The 26,840-nt window shown below is 33.6% G+C and overlaps 1 protein-coding gene across 2 annotated transcripts in view; it reads right to left on the bottom strand.

Moving 5' to 3' along the window:
* The window catches only part of PTPRQ (protein tyrosine phosphatase receptor type Q), a gene marked incomplete at its 5' end in the record, with an annotated part of 251,914 nt that overhangs the window by 178,088 nt on the left and 46,986 nt on the right, over nucleotides 1-26,840 (bottom strand). The window contains 8 exons of one of the 2 annotated variants that reach the window (XM_082665173.1): nucleotides 3,934-4,080; nucleotides 6,842-6,970; nucleotides 8,776-9,025; nucleotides 10,174-10,373; nucleotides 14,785-14,854; nucleotides 15,193-15,419; nucleotides 16,088-16,199; nucleotides 16,547-16,600. In XM_082665173.1, the coding sequence (XP_082521299.1) occupies nucleotides 3,934-4,080; nucleotides 6,842-6,970; nucleotides 8,776-9,025; nucleotides 10,174-10,373; nucleotides 14,785-14,854; nucleotides 15,193-15,419; nucleotides 16,088-16,199; nucleotides 16,547-16,600 (1,189 nt within the window). Of the gene's footprint in view, nucleotides 1-3,933; nucleotides 4,081-6,841; nucleotides 6,971-8,775; nucleotides 9,026-10,173; nucleotides 10,374-14,784; nucleotides 14,855-15,192; nucleotides 15,420-16,087; nucleotides 16,200-16,546; nucleotides 16,601-26,840 lie in introns of those variants that run through there. The other variant, XM_082665174.1, reaches the window with a different exon arrangement.

Genomic DNA, 26,840 nt, shown 5'->3' with positions numbered 1-26,840 from the left:
TGTTCTAGGCACTTGAGGATAGAGGAAGGAATAAAACAGATAAAATCCTTTGCATAGGTCACCTCTTACACGTTTTATTTCATTAACATACACTGTTCCTAAAGCTTATGTTTCTATCATCATATATGCCAATATACATTTTTCAAGAGTGGAGGACCTTTCTGATTAACCATGTAGTGTGAGAACAACACAGCTATTTAAATAGCAAAACTCCAATTCCACCTTGCTTTGACATTGTATTTTGGGGTCGCTATGTAGACAAACTCTCAGTATTGCATAACCTAAATCAAAGAAGAGACCTGGCACTTTTCCATCTAATTTGAACACATGTAGAATCTTAACTGAAAAAGCCAGTTTAATAAGTACATTGATCAGATTAATCAGATAACTAAACCCTGCCTACTATAAAATAAGTGAAATGGTCAGTCCCATGTGATATAACATAATAATGTAGTAGGATACCAAACATTACCCAGTACAGCAGTATATTTAAAATGTACTCTCTTATTCTGTTAGCCAAACCTAAAAATAGTAGCAGATACTGTTTCTCTATCTTTTGATTTATACTTTTCAATATAACTTAGTAAGTATTGCCCCATGACACTAATGCCTAAAGTTACAATCCAACTTTAAGTGGTTCTATGTTATCCTAAAAAGGTACCCCAAACTTGTGTAAGAATGATTCTAAGGCTGTCTCTTTTTTTTATGAAAGAAGCAGCAGCTTAGGGGATAAAGGAAATGGAGTAGACAGCGTCGTATCTTGTCTTTAGAAAGATACTTGATATGTTACACCACAAATTCTTATGGGGAAACCAGAGAAGTGTGGATTAGATCAAACTTCTTTAATATTGATACCAAATTAACTAAAGAAAATCAAACACACAAAGCAATTATTCATGGTTCAGCATCAATTATGAAGGTGTTGTCCATGGGGATGACCTAAGAATCATTCTCAAGTCAATACACCTATAAATTTTACTAAGAAATGGGAAACAGAGTACACATATGATTGGTAAAAATATATTCCAAATGATTTGGAGTTTGCAAATGAAAAATTCTTAGAAAAAAATGAAATGGAGACGAACGGCAGTGGGGTAGAGAAAATACATTAAAATAAACCTGCCATTATCTAGCAAATTAAACTTCCATTAGAAGTGAATTTTGCAAAAATCTACTGAAAAATAAAAGTCACGGAGAATCCTGAAAAACACAAAGTTCAGAGTTTCTCAGTGATCTCCCTACAAAGATGTTGCTACTATTGGTAGAAAGTAGCAAATTGAAACTACTAAGGACAAATTTCTTCACTTCCAATATCTATTTATGGAGGAGTAAATATGGATTTCAATACTTTGTTTGCTTTTAAGGAATGATGTTAACCTCCTTAAAAGATATTTGACACTAGTGGCAGAGAAGTTTTAGGGGATATTGAAGCAACAAAATTTACTTAATTTTCTTTAATCCCGATACAAATAATAAGAAAATTCTGTTGCCTATGTTATATTCAGCAGATTACCTCATTTTGGAATAGGCAACCATGATGTTTTATAACATTAGAGATTATTAAATTATCATTTTTTTCCAAAACCATCTCTTCTTCATGCCTATGTAGAAATCTGCTCAGTAAAATATTAACGGATATGTAGAAACATTATGAAATACATAGGATAACTGCTTTAACAACATCATGTTGATTTTCTTTGATAATCAAAGTAGACCATGGACCATATGATTCTCAGTATTAGAGAAATCAGCCCCATTAAAATATGATAGCATATATTTTCTATAAGAAATCAATTCAATATTTTTCTATGAATATCTGGAGATTTGTTAGAACCCTAGTTATTTTAAAATATATTCATTTAAAAGCTGGTCCTAATTAATTTTTTAAATAGACTATAGACTACTTTTAAATATGGAGAAAATAATAAATTGAGTAACTTTAATTAGAATACAAAGAACCCTGTTGTATTAATGAATAAAAAGAATAATCTAAAACTAAGGTATAAATTTTACTTGACAGTATATAGTTCTAATGAATTATTAGATTGTTCTCATATAGTCTAAAGATTCCTTTATGGCAAAGTTTTAATTAGTAGGACCAGGATTAATTAGTGCTGTCAGAGTCTACATTCACTGCATTTGCCCCAGCATTCCACTGAAACTCCCTGAGAACTCCATGGAGAAGCAGGCATGCAGAGGTAAGAACTGTGCCACGCCTGCCCTTAGAGAAACCCACCTGTTACCAGTGGGTTCTCCTGGATGTGGTCTACATGGTGAGTAGTTCAGGAGGCAGTAGGATAAAACTTAGGATACACTGCTCGTTACACAGGGCAAGTAGAGTCAGATATTCAAAATAACTTGGTGTGAAAAATAACCCATGTGAAATATGTTGAACAATGTCCTTAAAATTCTACTTATTATTTTGTCAATAAAAAGTTCAGATATAAAGAAAGGGAAATAAATGCTTAAACAATATCCCAAATAAACAAAATGGCACTGTATGTGGCAATGTATTATCTATTTCCCTATTTTGGTCAGATGCTGTAGGTCAAGAATGATGACAATAAAACAAAAATCTTAAATTGTGGATTCAGTTTAGGAGCACCAAAATCAGCTTGGCTTGAAAGAAGACTGAATTTATTTAATTGCATAACATGAGAATAGAAATTGGTCAGTCGGGTTGGTTGAGAAAAGACCAAATTCAAGGGCTCTAAGTATGACGAAGGCCAGATTGCTCTGTGGTGTTTGACAGCCATCCATAAATCTGTCTAGATTTCTTGAAAATGCTTAAGAGCAGGTTTAGGTGGAGGTGGGAGAAATTTCAGGTCTAATTGAGAAGACGTACAATGCTAAGACTCTTCTGATAGAAATACAATGGAAAAAGTTTGATATGAAGAAATGAGAGCATTTTGTTAATGAGTGTGCATCTCTTTTTTAACCTGTGTATTGAAACCGTATACACATTAGAATTTTCATTTGAAATCGATGTAACATAATTTTTACGTTCTTTCAATAGCAAAATATTATCAAGGGTTGTTCTTTGAAATGGGGGAGAAGTACAAAATTCCCTAATAGTTGCTGCCCTCTCATGGTGAAACACTTGAATGATTTATCTGATGAAGGTATGCCCAGCCTCGTGTGTGTGTGTGTGTGTGTGTGTGTGTGTGTGTGTGTATGCACGTGCATGTGTGCACACTGTGTACTTAATTCACAAGTTACTGTATGTTAGCTCTCACATAAACAAAAACTGAAAACTTTTTCAAGTGCTAGTGTGACTGTAAAAAAATGATTGTATTCTCCTAGATAATTACAATATCTAAATAGAAATGAAGGCATTGAGCAAGTTTGGTGTGGGCCCAGAAAACAGGTTGTGAAATGGCATGGTAACGTTTTTTTAAACACTACAGTTCGCCTTAGACTGTGACGTTTAATATATACAAATAAAAAATTTCTTCAGGAGAAACTTTTAAAAATAATTTCAGTATATTCTGGTAAATTTATATTATGCACCTTTCAGAAATCCTCACTTCCTTAGAATATCCTTTTGATTATAAATATACTTTGTTATAGGCATTGTGGGATACATGGATTTCTCTGAACGTTATTTTGTGGGAAGATAGAGTCAACATTAAATAATGTGGTTTAAACCATGTTAAATGTGTTCATTTGTTTAAGTATTCTTGAGATTTTGCCAGCACTATTCATTGTGAATTATGCAGGCTGATACTGCATGTAATGTTGATCTTTGGTCCCTCTTATTATGAAGCATGCTATGGGTTTAGTGTTCTAAGGAACACATGTTCAGAATGCGCTAGGTAGTAATCTGATAAGGAAATAACATGAATTAGGTAAATATCAACCAAAGAGCTTCTAATACAATGTTTAACTGATGCAATAAAATTTTCATTAACACACTAGAGGAGGTGTTCTTACCTTCTGGAGGAGTGAATACTGAAATATCTGACTTGGGTCCAATCCCTGCACTGGTTTCAGCCGCAACATACACGTCATACTTTGTAAATGGTGTTAGATTAGTGAATACAAACTTAAGGTCTTTTGTGCTATTATCCAAAATCTGACCTGCAAAAAGCAAAAGATAATTGTGGATTATTTACTCTTCAAGCATGTAATCATTCTTACATTTAAGTATAGAGCAATTAAAGTGTTAACCTATGCACTAACATTCACTATTACAATTTTAAAAGTGAATATATCTTAAACATTTAGCTTAGTGTCACACTGGTGTCAATTTATTTAAAATGGAAAAAAAATGAAAATCTTGCAGTATTTAGAATTACTTTTATATAAAGCCCTATTGGACCATAGTGTTATTTTTTGACATAGTTAAAATGAACACATTAGGTTTTACCAATATAAAAACAGTGACAGTGTTTGATACTCAGATTCATTCAATTAAAATGCTACATATTCTCACTATCTTCTATAAAAAGATATATTTAGAAAATTTCTGTAGCTTAGCTTCTGAGCAAAATTTCTTAACTGGGCCATCATCAAAATTCCTTAAATCCTCAACTTTATCTCTGAATCGTTTTTTCCCCTTGTTGCTCTAACTGAAACCTAGCTCTCCCCTGAGACCACTGCTTCTGTTCCCTACAGCCACCCTGAATGGTGGTGACTGATTTTTCCCCGCAGCCCTCAAGCGACTAGGCGGTCAGGTGTGGTATGGGTTCTCCTTGCTCCTCTTTGCTCTTAGACAATTAATTGTAGCTCCTCCTTAGAAAAGCCCACAGCTTCAGCTCTCATGTCATCGGTGACATCCACTGACTTTCATTGTTGTAGTGATCTGTGGACCCCAGGGTCACACACTCACATTCTGGATGGTTTAGCTCCTGCTTCAATGGCATTTTCTTCAATGCTACCATCTTAATTTGTGGTGATTTCAATATCCTTAGAGATCATCCTTAAACTACTTCAAGCTCTCCTTAAATAATCTAGTCCTCCACCTGATCTCAGTCACTCCCTCACAGTCATAATAGACATGGCTATTACCAATAGCTGCAAATCCTAAATTATCTCAATTTCATGCAGCTGTCTCTGACCACACTTCCTGTCTCCTGATCACTACTCTAGAAGCCAGAACCAACACTTCTTTGGGACCTCCAATCCATTGATCTTACCACCTACTTTATTTTGTTTGGTTCCTCACCACTTGATGTCTACTCTTTATCCACTGTCAGTAATAATCACTGCCTTACATAAGCCCTCTCCTGTTGAAGGGAACTGGAGAAAAACACAAATCCACTCTGACTGATATCACTTTATTCATTACCACACTCCAAATGAGCCCTAAATGGTACTCAGCACCTTACCTATCTTCAGTAGTACAGTCACTCTCTACTCTTCTAGGTGAATATTTACACTTTTTCTTCCCAGTTGATTAGTTGGAAAAATTAATCATTCAGAAGACATGTGCCACACACTCCCACCAACGCAACTACCTATGTACAGCATCTGCACCCACAGACTCTGCCTTATAACCTGTTACAATGGATAAAATCTGGATTCTTATTCAAACTAATCCCTACTTTTGAGCAAAAGATCCCATTTTCTGCCTACACAAAGATATCTTTCCAATAATTCCTGCCTTTCTTATATCATCAACATATCCTTTTTTAAATTTATTCCCATCAGCAAACAAACATGCTTTGCTTGTTCCCTCTGAAAAGAAAACCTGTCGATGCTGCTCACCCCTCACCCCCTCTACCCACTTCCATTCACTGCTTCACTTTGCAGCAGAACTCAAGAGCTGTCCATTACCCACTGTTCCAATTCTCTTCTCCCATTCTCTCTTCAGTCTACTCCAAGCAGGCATTTACCCCACATACTCCACCATAACTGCTCTTGATAAGATCGCTAATGACTTCCAGTTTGCTAAATTCGATAGTTACTAAATACATTCTCTTGACTTACCAGCCTCACAGATATAAGAGTACTTTGTCAAAATTTTGTAAAATAGTACTGATAGAAAAGCTATGTCTGGGTATCCATGTGTGTCTATGTACTGAGGAGGGAGGGGGAAAAACAGACTACCATATCTTTAGGCATGCAAATATTTCAGAATTTTAGGAGCATAAGGTACTCAGGGATGAGAAATAAAGTTTACTCATGTGTTTCATGATAGATTCCTAGAAGTTCCCAAATGAATAATTTGGACATTTGACGATTTTTCCACTCTTCCAAATAAATGATAATATGTGAGTTTATGTTATTTCATTACTATCTGAAATAAACTTATTTCATAGAACCATAGAATGCAGATTATGAAAGAATTGTAGAGTTTACTTAATCAACTTCTACTAATATAGTTTTTGAACCCCTTAAAATATTTGACAAGTGGATGTCCAGCTCCTCCTTGCTCAGAAAGATGATGAACTCGCTACATTATGAAGTTGCCCATATTACTTTTAGAGAGCCAATTATTAGAAATAGTTTCTTTCTTCTAAGCAGAAATCTGATTTAATATAACCAAAGCCCATTGTTCTTCATATATTTGCAATCAGAGTAAGTCAAGGTCCTCCTGTTCAAATATGTGAAGACATGTATCTCTTCTAAAACTTCTCTTCTTGAGGGGTTATCCTTTGTTCTTTCAGCTCCTTGTCATGAAATATGGAACATGGGCAATGTTTTACCCTCCTTATACTTATTTATGATTTTAAACAAAAAGTTCAAAGAGCCTCACTTCCTTATTATTTTTTTACTGTTTGCTTCAACTATAGGGTCTTTTAAAAACAGTTAAATACTTTTTAAAAGTTTGATCATAGTAACATATTTTATATAATTCTTACTCCAAAAGGTAAACACAAAACTGATTAAGACTTACCTGATGGTCCATATAATTCAACTCTGTAACTAAATTTTCCTGTAACTGTAGTTGGTGGGTTCCATGAAACTGAAAAGGACTTTCCTGTAATGTTACTTGTTACACAGTTTTGTGGTGGTCCTTCAGGCACTAAAATGATTACAGAAAAATAATGAATAATAGATATATATATAAAATTTAAAAGCACCTTATTAAATACACAAAATAAAACACAAAATCAGAGAAAAAAAAGGTCACACAGTAAAGTGTTTGTTTTTTCAACCTACAAAAAGAAAAAATAGGCTATAATTGAAGAATTTGAATAAGTGGTGGACCATTAGATAAACTCCTTATTTGCAACAATTACTATTTTTATTTAATGCTGTATATTATTGCACAGGGTGTTTTATTCCTATATAGTTCATTGTACAGTTACATTGTCTAGAAGCATTTATACGTATTGCATTCAACAAGCCCTGGGCATCTGGCTTGATAAAAGCTCTCCCTCTGGTGTACACAGGTAGAAGGGGCAAAGAAATAACTCAACCTTCAGAATCTGTTGGCAGTGATTTTACTTTTTATATCAATATCTGTATTTGGTTCTGAGAGGAAATTTATAACCTATATTCGAATGTAACATTGGTAACATATAAAAATAATAATGATATTTAAAAAGTCTTTTTCATAGTCTTTTTCATAGATATTTAAAAAGTCTTTTTCTATATTAAAAAAAACACTTTCTTTTAATTGAAATGAAACATTCCAAATATTTTTTTTTTTTTTTTTTTTTTTGCGGTACGTGGGCCTCTCACTGTTGTGGCCTCTCCCGTTGTGGAGCACAGGCTCCGGATGCGCAGGCTCAGCGGCCATGGCTCATGGGCCCAGCCGCTCCGCGGCATGTGGGATCTTCACAGACTGGGGCACGAACCCGTGTCCCCTGCATCGGCAGGCGGACTCTCAACCACTGCGCCACCAGGGAAGCCCCAAATATTTTTAAAAACAAAATTCTTGTCTATCAAATTTCACTTTGTGTGACCTTCATGAAATTCTTTCTTTTTTTGTATGAAAAGAAGTAAGGAGTATAGAAGAGGAAATGGTCTGATTCAAAGATGTTTAATTCAAGAAAAATCTTCAAATTTACATGTACTTAAATCAGAAAAAAATACTATGCTTTAGTGAAATTACCCTACAAGTAATAATTTCCAGTAGACTTAAAAACCATCAATCCAACTGAATTTCTGATACTATATATTTAGTATGGCATTATGTAGTATGTTTAGATGTGTGTGTCTATATATATGTGTATTTATGGACGCTGACATATTATCATAATTAAATATATAAATACCATACCTAGAAATATGTACTCTTAGAATTTAGTAGTAATAATAATATCTAATCATACTCATTTAGTACTAACACCATCTCCATAAGGAAGATACTATTACTGTCTCCATTTTTCACAAAAGGAAACTGAAATACAAAGAGGATACAGGTAGGTATTTTTTAACTACTGTTTTTATCTGATGCTGAATGTTAATCGCATGATATTTCTGCTACTGCAGGTGTTATCTCCACATCTGGCAATAGCAATATCAGTGAGAGAAGTCATCTACACATGACTATAGAAGATGAAGGACAGGATGATTATGAAAAATTGCTGGGGTCACAGAATGATAAAAGCTGATCTTAGGATCAAGGTTATTAGTTCAGGAGTCTCTTCTCTGAAATCTCCTTTCTCATTTTAGATGCTTATATTAGTATCATAAAAGAGTATTGAAAGTGAAGATGCTCCAGAAGGGATACCTATTATCTGTTATTAGGGCAAAAAAAAGTTATTGAAAGGGAAGGAAGGTTTTAACAAAAATATCTACATGAAAAAAATGAAAGGTTATTCTATGAATAATTTAACTTCTTTTCCTACCAAAGAAAAAAAAGAAAGAAAGCAACCATACCTGATTCTGGTGTTCTGACAATCGTACTATCAATATAACCTGCTTCAGTTGTAACAGCAGAAACTTCAAAAAGATACGTCGTATAAGGTCTCAAATGTGTCACTACAAAACTGATAGGCTCTTTCCACACAGAGCTAATCTTCCTCCCGGGCAACATGCTCGATGGGTAGGTGGTACGTGATGGAGGCGTCACTCTCCCGAGGGTTGGAGAAGGGCTGGTTGTACTCCATAAAAAGGATTCATTACTCTCCTAGTGAATAACATAAACATCAATGGGAAAATAATGTGGTATCACTTGATGGTGATGATAAGGGTAATTCATTTTTTCTTTATACTACAAATATTATTCCTAATTTGTGTGTGTATGTGTATGATTGGGTAAGAGTTTAACAGATTCACTTACCCATTAGAGCTACAGACAAATCTGCTAGATTTTAATTATACCCACTTACCGTCTAGAGTTATACCATCAATACCATTGTCCACAGTTTTAGAACAGAATGTATTTACTGCATTCTTTACACCTTAATCTTTCTTATAAGTAGGATTTCATGTGGCTTTGAGTAAAGGTACAACCATAGCAAAATCATTATTAAGAATTTTTAAAATTCATATTAAAAATGCAAGAGCCAAAGAGATGAAATGTTTTCCCTATTGTGAAATTTCAAACATAACGTCACTTTCTTACCGTTAGATCATTTTTTTCTGCAACGGTATTCAAGACAAAGCTAATAGAACATGTGTTTGTGTGTATATGGGTACATGTGTATATGTGTTTATGTGTATTAGATATCCAAATTAAAAAAATATTTTGTGACTTCTACAACTTAAAGCATTTAAAAGAAAAGTAATTTTGGTTGTTTTCTCATCAATAATATCACAAAGATAACCAAAATTAACTTTAAAAAAGCATTATTACAGTACTTCCAGGGATTTCCCATCTATGACTAGAGTAGTAACAAATTCTTCACTAAAGATATACACAACAAAAACAATCTACTTCCACAAACTTAACCTTGACTACTCCCCTCCCCTCCTCTCCTGTCACACAGAAGTATTATCTTTTTTCCAGTGATATCCTATGATTTCCTACTTCAGGGCTTATAAAATATCCTCTACCTCCACATAATCTCCACCTATCCTTACTCCAAGGCCTATCACAAATGCCATGCCTATAATGTAGTCTTTCCAGAGCTCCCTAAGTGATCTGACTTCTCACTGCTGAATTCTCAAACCTTTCTCTTATTCTGCCTTGACTATAGCCAATTGTATATCATATGATACTATAAGTAATCAAATAGCTAAGAATCATTTTGGTAAAATGGAAATTTTACCAAAACTTCAAGATGTAATTTACCTAAAATTTTTGAGACATAGAAAATGTTCCATGATACTTACAATACATTCTGGCAATTTCCCGGGCAAAATGTCCTCTACTCTGATTGAAACATCTTTCACTACTATCCCACTTCTGGCATGTTTGACGCTAATCTTGAAGCTGGTAATTTTGCCATTTGGTTGCCGAGGTAAATACCAAATCAGGCTTACTGCTGAATAGTTAAAGGCTTCGACTGTGAGATTCACCACTTTTCCTGGAGCTGGGGAAGTGAGAGGGATTGAAGGAGAGGAAAAACATTGTTATAAAACTTAGAATGGCATTTATATAACTTTGGGATGTTACGTTTCCCATGTTATATGAAATTAAATGTATAATACATTGTATAAAATCTACTTGGGTATACTTTTTGAAATATATACTTGAGTATACTTTTTGAATTGACTTTTGCCTAAAATAAAGAACTGGAAATTGGGCCCACAGAGCTGTGTTTAAGAGGCACACAAGCTTTACTTCAGGATTATTTGGCCAATACATCCATCAATAAACTATTTCAAATAAGTCTGAAAAAATATTCAGTCAACAGTTGTTTGTGGTTATAGAAATTTGAATAATGAATATCTTACTTTCTGAAATACTTTGGAATTACGTAAATTCCTTATATAATGAAGAAGTGGCAAATTCAAACAGTTATATAACCATTTGCACCAAAAAGCACATTTCTATAATGTATGTAAATATTTAGTGTCTAATATGAAATGGATACCACCCAATTGATTGTGGTTATTATATTTTGACTTTCATACACCCTCCAAATCAACTTTCATCAGAATTCATGATACTTTGTTATTAATTATTAATAATCTGCATAATAATAAGCTATATGCTATCTTAGTTGGAATGAGATAAACATGAGGCCAGAGTGAAGAAAAATGATACTTATTAATTCAAGGTTAATTATGCAAAATTGACCGAGTAAATAATTAAGGTCCTTTAGAATATAGAACAAGCATGACAAGTCACTATTGAAAGAAATAAAAACAAAACAAGATGTTTGGGGTAAAACAATATAAATGATAGTAGAAGTGCCTAGCATTGAGAAATCAAACAACCAGAGTTTAGGTATACATTGTAGAGAAGAATACCAAAATGTGATTTGTAAATGAAAGCCATATAAAATATATAAGAAAGTTAGGTCCTGGGCAGGAGAGCTGTATGTGGATGATATGAGTTCAACAGAAATTAAGAAACTTAACAACAGCTGCATTTTAATGGAAGAAAGTAAAATACAACAATTTGGGAAGATGATTAATCATTAATAATGGATGTCATAATGGATAGAAATTTTTTTCTTCAACAGAAACTGATCAATGGAATTAAAGCTTAAGAAGGACAGTCTAAAGTATGCAAATTTTATAAGAATGCCTGAAACATATATCAATAACAGACTGCATACAAGCTGGCACATTTCCAAATCGGCCTTAACAACAATCATGAGGAACTGCCCAAGTGCAGAGAAATTTGAATTTACAAGGTAACCAAACCTTTATTACATTCCAAAACATGATTTCAAAATATCTTTTAAAGTACACAAAATATATTAGATAAAAATTAATTAAATCTGTTAAACAACATTTAGTGAAAAAGATGTTATTTTTATTCACTTAAAATTACATTATTTTTGCCTCAGTAAAATCTGTGTGTTTTCCTTTTGTGACTTCATGGTGTCTGAAGACTAATTTGGGCTGTTTTCTGTAGCTGACAGGTCTTCCCCTACTTTAAATATTCTAACTTCTACTTCTGGATTTTTAGGTACCGAAATCCCATCATCTTTTGATTTTTATAGTGAATTTATCCATCTTGGTCCAAGTAAAGATCTGACACTAAAGCACCAAAAAATTCTGTTTATAAATCACTTCACCTTTCAGATAAGTCTTCCACACACTTTGAGGGCATAGCTAAATAAGTGACTTGCGTAAATATATAAGTATGTGAAACTAATTAAAACTTTTCAAAGTGTATACTATACAAAACATACATTTTCTTGAGCCAGAAAAAAACCAAAAAACCTTTCTAAATCAAATATAGAGACTTTTAAAAGAATCTTCTACATTTCCAAGGATCCATCAAGTTAGAAATGAAGGTACAAGAGATATTTCTAATATTTTAAAGCTAAAATTCTACATTTGTCTGAAACAATGCTGTGTGAGAAGTAAGAAAGTTGAGATTTCTGTGCTTGTGGATGTGATATCAGCTCAGTATGGTATAATGGGTTAACTTTATACTTTACGAGTATTTTTATTCATGGAGAAAGAAATTTGGTTTAATAATAATAAATGCAATTTATTATTCCACAGAAATTTTCCTTAAATTTAGTTCTGTGTAGCATAAATAATAAAAAGGAGTCCTTGGGGGAAAACTTGGACATAACTGATCTAACTAAATTTAGGTTTATATTTTTACCACATAACATATTTTTTTTTTAAAACAAAAGATAAGGCAAGACTGATTATGTGATTATGTAATTTCCCCAAGAAAACACAGCAAGTCAGAAACAGAGTAAAACTTCTGTTCTGGTATTATTTTCACGCCATCCTAGAGTGTTAGTCTGTCCCAATCATAATTTGCCAAGAGAGAAAATAACTCCAGAAATTACATCAATTAGTAGAGTATAAAATATATAAAGTTCAAAATACTGTCAAGTTGAAATCATAATCTGCATGTACCAGGCTTTATCAGAAACTGTATCAAGATGACAGTTTTAAAAAAAGAATAAACTATTTGCTAAGTCATTCAAAAATTATTCCAATTATTTTCCCTGAAGCTAAAAACATAATCAATTTTTCTTTTATATCCTAGTGAACATTTAATTTAAAATAATAATTTTCTCAATTTTTAGTTGTGCTAATAATCTGAATGTCAGTAGGTTCAATATCAATAGGAAAAAGACCTCATGAATCATTAATTTCTAATCTTAAATAAACTCTAGAATTTTCTCTTAATTCTTTCTATGGCATAGAACATGTATTCACATGCTTCTCTTGATAGGGTCTCAAATAAAAACTGGGCCATAAAGCTTGGCACATGTTTCTTTTAACATTATAATTGCATAATCCCCTCTAGATATACAGGGCCCATTTCAATGTAACCCTTTGGCAGTGAACCACTGGATATTTTTATCTTTATCTGTATCTTTATACAGAACATTTATAGTTGCACAAAATTACAGAAATTGTTTTTATAGCACTTCTCACCAATCTAGTATATTACTTAGTAACTCATTTACTTATCTTAGCCCACTAGAATATAAGCTCCACAGAAAATATTTGCTATTGATTGGAGATGCCGTTCTTTGTGCCATTTTTCTATTTATTGGTTCTGACTGTTTGCTATTATAAATAAACAACTGAATTACTAAATAAATAAAATTACCTACATTCCATAACAACTTATTTTCATCACAAAGCTTATGTTCTACTAGGCTAACACATACAATAAAAAGTAAGCAAGTAAATGTGTTACATGTCAGCCTTGTCCAATGGAGAAAAATAAATCTATTGGAAATAAAGATGGACAGAAGGAAACAGGGGCTATTTTAGAAGGTGTAGTCAGGAAAGGTAAAGTGAGATCTGGATCAACTGGGGAGAGAGTTCTACAGATATTTAGTGAAAGAGTATACCAGGCAGAGGGAATAGCAAGAGAAAAGACCCTAAGATGGAAGATCAGTATGGCTGGAGTAGACAGAGGGAGAGGAGAAAGGTAAGAGATGAAGTCAGAGAGGGGAAAGGGCATACAGAGCACTGTAGCTCATGGGAAGGACTTAGGTTCTTGCTCTGAATAAGACAGGAGCCATCTTACGAGGAGAGAAGTAACATAGTCTAGCTTCTCTCTCAAAAGATTATGTAGCTCTTGTCGATAGAGTAAACTATAGGTAGGTAAGCTGGAAACAGGAAAACCAGTGAGGAGACTTTCGATTGTTCAGGCGAGAAATGATAATGGATTACATAGGGTGATTAACAATAGGGGTGAGATTCAGGATATATTTTGATATAATGTTGGCAGTGTTTGTTGATAGATTACAGTATACTATGAGAGAGAGGAATCAGGATGATATCACGTTTTTCCTCTCAGCCATTGGGAGAATGGAGGTAGCTTAAATTGGTTTGGTAATGATTGCATGTTATGGAGTAATATGATAACCATTATAATCTGTATTTCCAAAAGTCTAATGTCATAATAATACTTATGATTTGATGTTAAGAGGAAAAGGCAGGCTATAAACTTGCATAAATGGCACAAGCCTACTTTTACTAATACATAGTCACAAAGACATATATTCATTGGGAAAAAAAGGATCAGCCAGAAATGGACCAAAAGGGTAACAGCATTTTTTATATAACAGGGCCATGGATAACTTTCATTTAGGGTTTTTTTAATTTCTGTTTTTTTCAAAGTTTTCTAAGATAACACTTAGTGTTTTTATAATCAGAAAGAACAATATACATTTTAATGAGTAAACTTTCTACCCAAGAAGACTCTAAAAGTAATTGAAGGGCCATGTTGTTGAAAATTTTATGCATTTTAGTGCCGGATTTTGTTTATATCCCTATTTATTTTCAATGACAAAAACTCATAACGAAGCTAATTCAGAATAAATGATTTAGGAAAATTACCACTTTCTGCAGTTTGGAAGAGAAATGGGTCACTAAACACTCCAATGCCAGCACTGTTTTCAGCAGCAACCTAGAACAGACCAAAAGAATTACATTCAAGCTTTACACTCTGTAATTAAACAGAATCTGAAATAATAAAACTTTGATTTGTCCAGAGGATAAATGATAAAGAGCTGACTGTCAGTAGGTTCAATATCAATAAGAAAAATAAATTATATAAATACACATAAAAATGAAAAGAGATTATAAAATTTGTTCAAGTTTTAAAAGCCCAGATGGGCAATGAGGCCAAGACTCAGATGATCCTTCTTCAGTCACTTGCTGCAAAGGCTTGACCTGGTGGGATAAAGCTCCTTCACTTTTAAAATGAATGAATATTCTAATACTAACTATTTACAAAATAATTACCTTGATTTCATATGTTGTTCCAGGTTTAAGATTAGTAAGAAGAACTTCCAGACTGTCTGGCTTTGCTCTAACTTGTGTATACGCTGCTTGCATCCATGGACAAACTTCCTTATATTTTACCACGTAAGATATAATCCTTCCATTCGGATTAGGTGGTGTATTCCAAGACAGAAGAATCCCAGCAGATCCGACTCTTTCCCCTGCTAGGAAGACTGGAGGCCCTGGTTCTATTTTTTTGAAAAAATTCATGTTGTTATAAGGTCAAACAATTATTATTGTATTTTCACAATCATATGTAAGAAAAATATCTACAAATTGTAGACTTCTGAAGTTCCCAAAGACTAATGGTCTCATAAGTGTAAGTTTACCCTCCCTAGAGCTTTGCTACCACAAGAAAAAAAAAGATTAAATGCTTTGGGGAATACCAAAAATAGTCTTTTATAAGAATGTAAAAAATGGAATGCTACTAAATACTACATGCCAAATATACTTTTAATGCCAAATCATTTTTTAAAAAAACTTACTTGATGCAAGGCTTATACACAAACACTAAGAAAACAAGAACCAGTATTACAAACTGAATAACTCTTTCAGAGCAACTATAGTGAGTTTATTTTCACGGCTCTGTATTATTTAAATATTACCATTAACAGTGTTTCTGATCCATTTCACTAACAAGTATAGAAAAATTATCTTTGCTCTTTGAAAGTAATGGAAGATAACTAGTAGAACTCAGGTTCTAAACAGATCACTTTAAGTTTCCATTTTGCTTTAATTACTAAACTGTTCTCATGCATACAGTGCACATATCGCCAATGTAAATATTTCCATCCAACAGATTTATAATGGTTCCAAATACTTTGTAAAAAAAAAAAAAAGGAAAACATATACTTACTTGTCACATTCGTTGTCACTGTTCTACTAACAGGTAAGCTGTATGTTGTAGCAGAAATGGAAGAGATGGTTACATCATACCGCGTACCAGGAACAGCATTAGAAACATCAACCTGGAACACCAAAAGCAAGTGATTGTGTTAAAATTCTGAAAAGCAAGTAAGTTAAAACCATAAATCTATCACAATCAATAAAACAAAGTAACACTTCACTACATAACTCTGAGCTATTTAAGATATCACAATATATTTCCTATCACTGTAAAATATAAATTTGTTATATCACTTAACTATTTACCAAATAACAGATAACAAAAACTTAAAACATACTGCATTATCAAAGACTAAATCAGTATTTCTATCTATCCTAGTTCATTGTCACAAGAAACAACTATTTAAGAGTCTTAAGAAAATTACAGTCCATTGCTTAGCCCTGGTATTTAAGAGTGTGTACAAAATACCTGTGTCTCTGAAGTTCCAGTAAAAAGTAAAAGAAAAATCATAAGAAAATCCATCATTATTACATTTTTCAGGCAGTGGAATCACATTGATGGCTCTAGAGAGAAATGTTGCCTGCATTAATGATTTAAAGACAGATCCTCCTGGCAAGTGCACAATTAATGAGCGTGGATTACTCAATAGCTCTGCCCTTTCATTGTTAAACTATTCATGAACCCTTGGATCGTTGGCTGTAGGTTCAGGGTAGACTTAAAAAAAGAGACACAGACGTTACTAAGGTAATAGTCCACCAGTGCTGAAACTTAAACTCATCAATTCGGCATCTGTGTTTTTGTCTTCATCTTATGCTTTTAAAAAGTCTCAAAGGAGTAAGTTTTCATGGTGGATGAGTTTCATAAAGAACTTTCCTATTTGGACCAAATATAAATACAAGTTAGTTTGGCAAGTACGATAATGAAAACGATACCTGATATTCTCCACCTCCAAGATCTTTGATAGTAACAAAGCCACTGTCAGGAACAAGATCCACGTGAAACCCATCCACATGGCCAGAGGGTTGGCTCCAGTGCAGAGAAAAGGAATGTGCAGAAATATTGAAGGCTTTAAGTTTCTCAGGTTTTTCCGGTTCTGATATTGAAAAACAGAGGTTTAAAATAGTTATTCTCCTAAACCTTCAAAGAAAAAAGGAAAATCAATAGTCTAAGGGCCAGGTTTCAAAATAACCAAATTGTCAGAAAGCATCAGATCCTTTAAATTATCTCTAGCTCTATGTAGGTGTTAGGCATGTATATCTTTAAAATTAGCTAGTTTCTAAGCTTAATTATCAAAAATGATACATCAATTCATATATCTATTTCTGGGGTATTCCTTACCTGCTGAAATCTTTTGGTTGACTAGTTTTTTTAAAGCTTATGCTCTAATTGAAAAACTGAATCATTTTAAAGATAAGTACAAACTACGATCCAATTACCTGGATATTTATCAAACTGAAATAAATACCCAAAAAATATCAAAATCTGCCAAAATTTCTTATTGGAAATGAAAAAAAGATAGTTTTTAAACAGTAAGTAGTAAGTGTCCTAGCCATTTCAACCATATTTTTTCTACCTTTGCTTCCACTGTTTCCAAAGTTTTGTTTATGCTGCCTGTACCTACTTGAAGGGAGTTTTCTATGTAAAGTTCTTTGGATTGATTGCCAATGAGTCAGATTTGTACTCTTCTTATCTTTAGTGCAGATTCCAAACAATATACGGGGAGGGACAGAGATTATGAAGCCAAGCATGTGAAAAACATCCTGATACAGATCCAATCTAACACTATTTCCAAAATAAAGTAGTCTGGAATTAGTCACTGAACTCCATTTATCATTTTAAGCACTCCCGCCCCCCACCCCCACCCCCACCCCGCCACCAGAGATGATTTGGAAATCGATATATTAAAAAAAATAAAGTGTACATTTCCTAACAAATCTGATAGGGCACATTGCATAAAATAGATAACAGGTCAGTTTCCTAGTATTTTTGGGGGGGATACACTTTTAGAATGGTTTTCCTTAACTCCTTTCAAAAAGCGTCACGTACCAAAACGTTCATTGAAAAGTTCCTTTAATCCTTATAATACAACTGTCTCCCTAGTGGCCAAAGCTAATATTGATCAATTAATTTTCACATGACATCCTCAAAGAAACAAACATTCTCTTGGCATCATCTCCAAGTTGTCCATTCAGTGAGCACTACAGTTTTTTAATACCTCTTTAGAAATGCTGCAAACCTAAGGTGAAAGATCAGAGAAATACCCAGTGTGTGATGGGTAGAATTTCTTTGTTGTACATAGCTGCTGGCATTTTTCCTGGATGATTCTGCACACAGACCTATGTCTTCTGTATTTTCAGGCTTGAGAGAAAAGAGCTTGATTCTCCTGGCCAGCCCACTTTAAAATGGACAAAAGTCTAACATGACAGAAGTCCGACCACTACTCACACTTACTGGTTTATGTAAGGGCTGATACTATCTCTTCAAGAGTCCTAAAAAGTAACTAACATTTACGACGTCTTAGGCAAGAAACTAGAAAAAGAGCTGGGATGAGACTTTGGAAGAAAAATGAAGACAGAAGTGAAGGGCTGTTTACTGAGATGGTGGGGAGATAGGATGCAGTTTCCTAGACTGTGGCTTAAGATTACACACTGAAGAACCCTTGGCCAAGGATGAAGTGTGTCTCACCAAGAGGAGGAAGAATATATTTGTCTGGAAATTTGCCAATCTGATAAAAAGGGAAGGCCTGGAAGCTTCAGGACAGTTTGGTAAAGTCCTTTCAAAGCAAAGTTAATAGAAGCCCTGGAAATGGACAGAATGTAAAATGACTGAGAAAACCAGCCTGCGTTGTGGGATCATTTAAGAAAAAAGAACAGTCTCATGATCATGTAGGCCACAATAAACATTTTAGATTTTTTTCCCCTAAATGCAATGGAAAGCATTGAAAAATTTTAAGCAGAAAAACAATCTGACTTTTTTTTAATTTTAAAAAGATTACTTTAGAATATGGGCTATGAATTGGACAGAAGCAAAAGTGGCAGCACGAGGCCAATTAGTAGGATTTTGTGGTAGGTAGTCTGAGCAGAGAGGAGGGAGGCTTGCCCTCAGGAAAAGGTAGTAGAGATGAAGAAATGCTTAAGTCATTGTGAAAGAGTGTAGCTTCCTGAATATGAACTGGAAGATTCAATTAACTGAAACAGAGTCCATAACAAGTACATGATTTGCACTCCACGGAATTTAATCTCTGAAAAGGTAGGAAAATATGAAGCAAAAATATCACTCTCAATCTAATTGTTATTAACCAACAAAAATCAGATCATGAGGTGGATTTTGAGTTCTAAAAGAAAAAAATCACATAATGTTCAATTTAATTAGGGCTAGCAAGAGGAATTCTAGGCCTAGTCAGTTTTTTTAGACCGGAATTTTCCAAAAATTAATCCTTAGTACCCTAAATCCCTAGAATTGAATACATGTCTTATGATCAAACCATTCTGTTAAATAATTCCTTTTCTAAGTTAAACATCTTCTTTTATTTCAGGGTAGCTCAGAGCCCTAAATAGGCTTAAGTATGTGTCTTGTGATTCATACTTAAGCAACACTGTTAGATAAAAATACAATGTAAGCCACATTAAACAAGTAAAAAGAAACATGTAAAATTAATTTTAATAATACATTTTATCTAACACAACATATCAAAAACATCATTTTACACATAATCAATATGAAATTATTAATGAGATAATACTATCACTTTTTTTTCATACGAAGTCTTTGAAATGCCATGTGTCTTTGGCACTTAGAGCACATCTGAATTTGGACTAGTCCTATTTCAAGGCTCAACAGTCACATGTTGCTAATCACTGTCTACTGGACAGTGCAGCTCTAAAACATCTCTCAACTTTTCTCCTTGGCTTTTCAGTGAATTTACTTCAACTGCATTTCGAGAAACTGAGAAAAAAACAGAAGTATGATCCTATGATGTCTATACAGGAAAAGAGCTCAAAAGAGTTAAAAGGACCTCACATACAAAGTTCTGATACAAACTATGGTGGATTAACCTTTGAGACAGAGAGTAAGAAGAGATTCAAAATGGAAAAGCAAGCTTCTTAGGGAGTTCCTCAGTAGATTGTGATTCTTTAAAGAGTGTATACAAAATGAGACCAAAATGTTACATACTTCAGAATACCCACAAAAGAGTCAAACAAACCTATCAGAACAGTACCAAGGAAACAAAGCCTACAATGGACAGATATTTTAAATAAAATGTGAAGACTTAAAAGTCCCATCACCATTATTATTAACTTTTATTTATAATTCCTATGTACCAACACTATATATGATATGCTTTCAATATCACATTCAAGCCTTTTCATGATTTATCACAGGTTGGGTATAATATATGTTCTGACTGAGGAGATATCAGACATGTAGAATATTAAGAAGTAACTCATATCAGGTTTATGATACACTATGCACTGCACTAAGCTTTTTCACTCATTGTTTTATGTAACAGCTGTAACAAATCATAAGGAGATACTATGATTATTGTCATTTAAAAATGAGAAAACTGAGGAACAAAGCATTTAAGTAACTTCACCAAGGTCTCAAAGCAAATAGGTAAATAGTAGAGCCAGGATTTGGACCCAGGAGCAATAGCTTCAGAGCTCAAGGTTTAATCACCTTGATAACTTTGCGTCCCTCTAACCTTCACAAAGTGGCTTGTGAATAATAGCACGTTGAAAAATCCTAAATGTATTAACATTTTAGAAAGGATTCAAGCATTAATAGGATGATCTATAATTTTCCTTTAAAGTCTAAGATTATTAGTTGAAGTGACCTCCAATTTAACTTTAGGGGACTCCATCCAAATATGTCCTTATGTCAAGGCAACATTTATCAAGTTCCTGTAGCTTCTTCCCTCTTTGGAAATGGGCTAGGTATAGTAAAATAAACATCCTCTAATAAGTCAGCATCATATTAGGTGCCACAAGTGTCTAAAAAAATCAATTTTTAGTAAGGCACTGGTCACAGGTCCTATAACTAGATAACTAGGTTCAACTCCTAGCTTTGCCACATAAATTAAGAATTTAGGCAAAACTCTTAACCTCTCTATTTCTCTCTGGCCTCATCAACCTGAAGATAATAATCCTCCTATCCCACACACTGTTGTGGGAATAAAATAAGTTAACACATGTAAAGTGCTTAGAAGAGTGGTTTGAACATAGCAAAATCTTAGTAAATGCAAGCTATAATTAAAGCTATTGTTCATTCTGCTATCTTTCCCTATAAACCCTGGTCATCTCTTAGTAAAACCATGCATTACTGCCATTTCATTTCTTAGCTTTAGCTCCCTCCGCATATCCACTCAGTGCTCTGCCCAGCATTGCTCCATGATCACCACTCTCTCCTTTATAAAAAGTAGGGCAGTAAAATCTCTTTCTGCTCCAGAGGTACATCAGAAAACCTAGATTACCACCCTTTCCCATTTCCTCTTATCAGCTCACCTCCCAAATCACAGCTCTCCATTACCTACCTCTAATCTCTCAAAACCATCACCTAAACCACACAATCCAACCAGAACATCAAGTTCCTGCTATTTCATAAAGTGCTCTCTTTAATTAAAATGGCCATTGTTATTCAATATCTTCCATGAAACTTTCCTGATATTGGCATTACCTTGCTCACTTTTTCCTCTGATCACAATCTAAGTGAGCGAATCCTGTCACTCACACTAACCCCACTGTCTCCTTGACTTGTGCATAAGCAAAACATTTTATTTATCATATCTTTTTTCAACCTTTGCTCAGTGGACTATTTGATTTTTCTATCTAACCATACAGATCAGTGCTTACCATACATCTGTGGTGATTTTTACCAACTTATGGCAATTTCTGGACTTCTGGGGATTTCTAGAAAAAAATTTGATTGTCACAATTAACAGGATCCTAAACATCCTAAAAAGTACGGATCCCCACAAGACGGAATCACCCAGCCCAAAATGTCAATAGTACTGAGGTTAAGAAACCTTGCCATAGACTAAAACTTCTACAGTGAGTCCAGTTTTAATGTGTTTGATTGTGTACTTTACCTACTGCAAAATCTGAAGAAAAAGACATTCATCATTTAACACACATGCTTTTTAAGAAATAAAGATGTGCCTTACATATTGATATATAATATAAAAATAAAGTGTAATAGAGTGTTGAAGAGCCATAAGGAATCTCAGAGATCATCAACTCTTTTACTAGGTAACTTGCCCAACAGTACTCAGCTAGCAAGCGTCAAATCCAGGAGTAAAGTTGGTGTATGATTTCTGAACTCTGCTTGCTTTGCATTATCATATATATATATGTATATGTGTATATATATATATATATATATATGTGATACATTAGGAGAACAATATATACATTTAGGAGAACAATAGTATGTAAGACACATAGAATAATGGGCTCCCAAGATGCCCACATTCTAAACCCTGGAACCTGTGAAAATGTTACATTACATGGCAAAAGGGACTTTGCAGATGGAATTAAGATTATGAACCTTTTTAAAACAGGGACAGCAACCTAGATTATCCAGGTGGATCCAATCTAATTACAAGGTCCTTAGAAGAGAAAGAGGAGTCTGAAGTAATGGGGAAAAAAGGAAAAAGAGAATTGAATCCTGACTGCAAGACAACCTCCCTTTGTTGTCTCTGAAGATAGAGGAAGAAGATCACAAGCCAAGGAGTGAGACGTTCTCGAGAAGGGGATCAGATCTCAGCTGACAGCCAGCAAGGAAATTGTGACCTCAGTCCTACAGCCACAAGGAACAGAATTCTGCAACGACCTGAATGATCAAAGAGCCTACAGAAAGGAACACAGCCCTCACAATATCTTGATTTTAGCCTGATGGGAACCATGTCATATCAGACTTATGGCCTGCAGAACTCTGACACAATCAATTTGTGTTATTTTAAGCCACAAAGCTTGTGGCACTTTGTTACAACACCAATAAGAATCTAATACAGTGTGACACCCACATAACAAATGTCTATAGACTGAGTTATCATCATATGTCTGCTTTGGGTTATCTGTCAGATCCATAGCCTTAAAGATCATTTAAGAGTAATCTCATTAGTTATTACTGCAATCTTGTTCTCTTTTGAAAAATTTTAAATATTAATAGGTTTCACAACTTCATTCAGATATAAAAGTGATGCTTTAAGTTATTCAGAATAGGATTTTGTTCTCTTCTCATATAAATACAATAAAATCTTGCAATGTTGAATTGCTTAAAGTTCTACAAATACACCGTATCATTTACACCTCCATAATTTTGACCAGACTGTTCCCTCTCTCTGTGAGTCCTCCTTTCCACACACCCCACATGCCCTCTAATCTGATTAGGAAACTCCTTATCCTTTTGCAGCCCCAGAGAGCCTTTTCCATCCATTCTATGAAGGTAATCATTCCCTTTTCTGTGCAACCACAATAAGACTTAAACACTTCCACTGCTTCACCTATTAATTTGACTTATACTATATGTATTTCCATGCTTGTATCCTTTATTACTCTCCACACACCCTAAGACTATGCTTTTTCATGTGTATAGCACATAGTGGAATATCAAAGAACAAGGTTTTAGGAGAACGGATGATCCCCAAATCAACCACCTAATTTCATTAGCTGGACCTCTCATCTGATGTGAAACTATGTATAGTATTAGCTACATTTATTGAGCACTGACTATGTGCCAGATACTATGTTATGCAATTTACATCTTACATATCTCAAAAATCCTCAGAATATCCCAGTAAAATGAGTATTTTTACCCTCTGAACTATCCTATAGACTGTAAAATTTCAAATTTCAAAAAATGCATTGAAATTTTATCTTGAACAGTATAATATGAAATACAAATGTAAATTTTTTAAATATCAAAAAGAATTTGTATACCTGCAACAACTCTGATAAATGTGCCAGATCCTTCAACATTGCCGCTCATTCTATGTACTGTGATGTTATATATTCTACCAGGAGTCAGATCTGTAACTGCGTGCTCAGTCACCATCCCCCAAATAAGATATTCTTTAGCAAATGTTCCGTTTGATATATAAATCTTGTAATGAGTGAAGTTGGTCTCTGTTGGATTCCACATTAAATTTGCAGAAGAAGTATTCACAGCTTTCAATGTTAAGCCACATATCCTGGATGGTTCTATTGAAAAGGTAAATATATGTAAATAAAAACTGCACACATATATGTGAAAATAAAGCAAACATAAATAGTATAATTTAAAATCTACATAATAATCCTTGAATTTATTCATGTACAATATAATGTCTTACATGTTCAGCTCTGCAAATAGAGAAATAGGCTATTATATATACAAGAGTTTTATTTTAAGTGACACATTAACATCCTCCCTAGTTCCCAAATATCTTTCCTTAATCAATCATGAGTCATTTCCAATAGTCATTCCTTTAGAATTGTGCCTCCTGAGTGCTTGCAACCAGAAATATCCTTATATGATACAGTTATAGGTTCATTAGCTACCACCTAGCAGATGGCTAGATGGTGGTTGAAGATGAAACAGAATAAGTTAAGAGAGGGTGTGAGGGCCAGAAGTAAGGGCATTTTCAAATGTGGTTCCTTCAGTTACATCAAAGTTTTCAGCATGCCTATATCCCTGCATTTTTAATCCATTCATCAGGTGAAGTAATATTGTTTCTTGCGTTATCATTTAGTTTCCACTGAGAGGGGATCCTGTAAACATCATAAACTTTCACAAGACTTGTTGGTGATAAACACTATTACTCCACCCCACTCTAAAACATTATGAAACTGATTTACAATGAATTTACAACCATCAGGGAAGAAAAAATAGAAGTTCTCTGCTTATCAAACCCCCACCTCAATAGAAAATGAATTGCATTTATATCATTATGACATAGTATATATAATGTGTGTATATGTATACATATATTCCATATATGTGACATACATGATATGTATGTACATACATATATATACATGTTTGCTTCAGATTAGAAAAAAAACTCTATGTAGTTCCCAATACATTTAGACAAAGACTTTTTTAAGTTCATATATATCTTGAGAGTTCTCTTAATCATATTATGATCATCATTATTCCTTAATTATCAAGCTTTATGTTTAAAAATAGCTTTAATTATGCTGGGCCAAAATACTTTCAGTTCTTATAAAACTATAAAGCAAAAATTTTATTTATGACATTTCCTTACTTGTAGCCACTTTTTTCATTACAGATATGCTGTAATCTTTGCCTCTAACTGTCTTCACGTGGAACAGATATTCTATACCCGGTGTCAAATTCTTGACTTTGGCTTTGTTGCTATAAACAATTACTTTAAATAGTTTTTCCTTTCTAGATGTCATATAATAGGATATCTAGAGAAAGAGAGAGAGAAATACATGTTTTTCATGATTTAAAAATGATTTATTTGTCACGAACGCGATACCAGTCACATCACAGATTAATACTGCAAGGCAGAATTTGTGATCTGTCCCATCTTCACCAAGAAGTAATCTGGTAGTTCCGATACCTTGGGGATTTTTTAAGTCACTAAAAGCTACTTATAACAATCTTTACTCTTCTTTACTCCATATTTCATGTTGTAAAAGAAAAGATACATCTAAATGAAAGTAATCGCATTAATTTTATAATTTAAATTACACTATGCTTTAAAAAACACTTGTCATGTGGTAAGAGTCAGAGAAACAAATTTCCTAGGCAAACATGTTTATCACTGTCTTGTGGGAAGAGTGTTTTGTTACTGAAGGAAGATAATCATGAGGTCTAGAAGCATATCATTGCTTATTGATTTATAAGGTGTCACTGGCAATTACCTTGCTTGTCTGGCATATGGGAAGATAGGAATAGTGAATAGAATGCTGAGAACTTCTGGTATGAAATGGTAGGGAAAAGTACCATGTAGCAGAGGAAGAATATAATCTTAATGAAGTGCTAAATTCAAACATACAAAGAATCATAGTAAGGCATTAATGAAGGGTTAAAAGAAAAAGAAATTGACTGCAGTCATCTCATGATAAAATGATGTAAAATTTTTAAAATAAATTTGTAAAATAGAAATTTGTTTCCCCAACTATGTGGACTTCATACATCTAATAGAAATCAATTGAAGAAAACATAATTTGTGCTTTATTTCTACTTTTAAAGCATAGTTTGAAACCTGGGATGATTAATTTTAAATGATTAGGAAAATGATCCCAATTATGCAAGTACACTTTGCTAAGCAACCAGGATACTGTTGCTTAATTCATTAAAATTTAACAAATAATTTAATTGGTTGAGAAAGACTAGAATAATCATTAGTGATATAATATAGTTAATAAACAATCTGAATCTGAAAGATTAATGTGATTTCTTAAAATAAGTTTTACTTAAAAAATACATAAATTACAGTCTCTGAAAAAACATGTGTTCATATAAAAATAGTAAAAACGTAATTCTAGGGGTATATATTTTATCTGACAACAAATAAATTTATGGCCTCGGTTAACCCCAAGGAAAGATCATCTTTTTAGGCACTTGTCTTGAAATATAAGAATTAGGACAAACAGATAAGGGTAAAAAATGTGGATCTTTTACAATTAACATTGTAAGTGCCTAGAATTTTCTCTAGAGAATACCTACACTAAAACAGGAATGAATTAAATCATTCTAGAAAGGCTAGAATTTTTCATGAATCATTTATTATTCAAGAAGCCCCTATCATTGA

The sequence above is a fragment of the Grampus griseus genome (genome assembly GCF_964374135.1).
Source record: "Grampus griseus genome assembly, chromosome: 11".
In the NCBI taxonomy this organism is placed as follows: Eukaryota; Metazoa; Chordata; class Mammalia; order Artiodactyla; family Delphinidae; genus Grampus; species Grampus griseus.
Note: the sequence above shows the minus strand (reverse complement) of the source record. Positions and strands in the feature narration are given on the sequence as shown.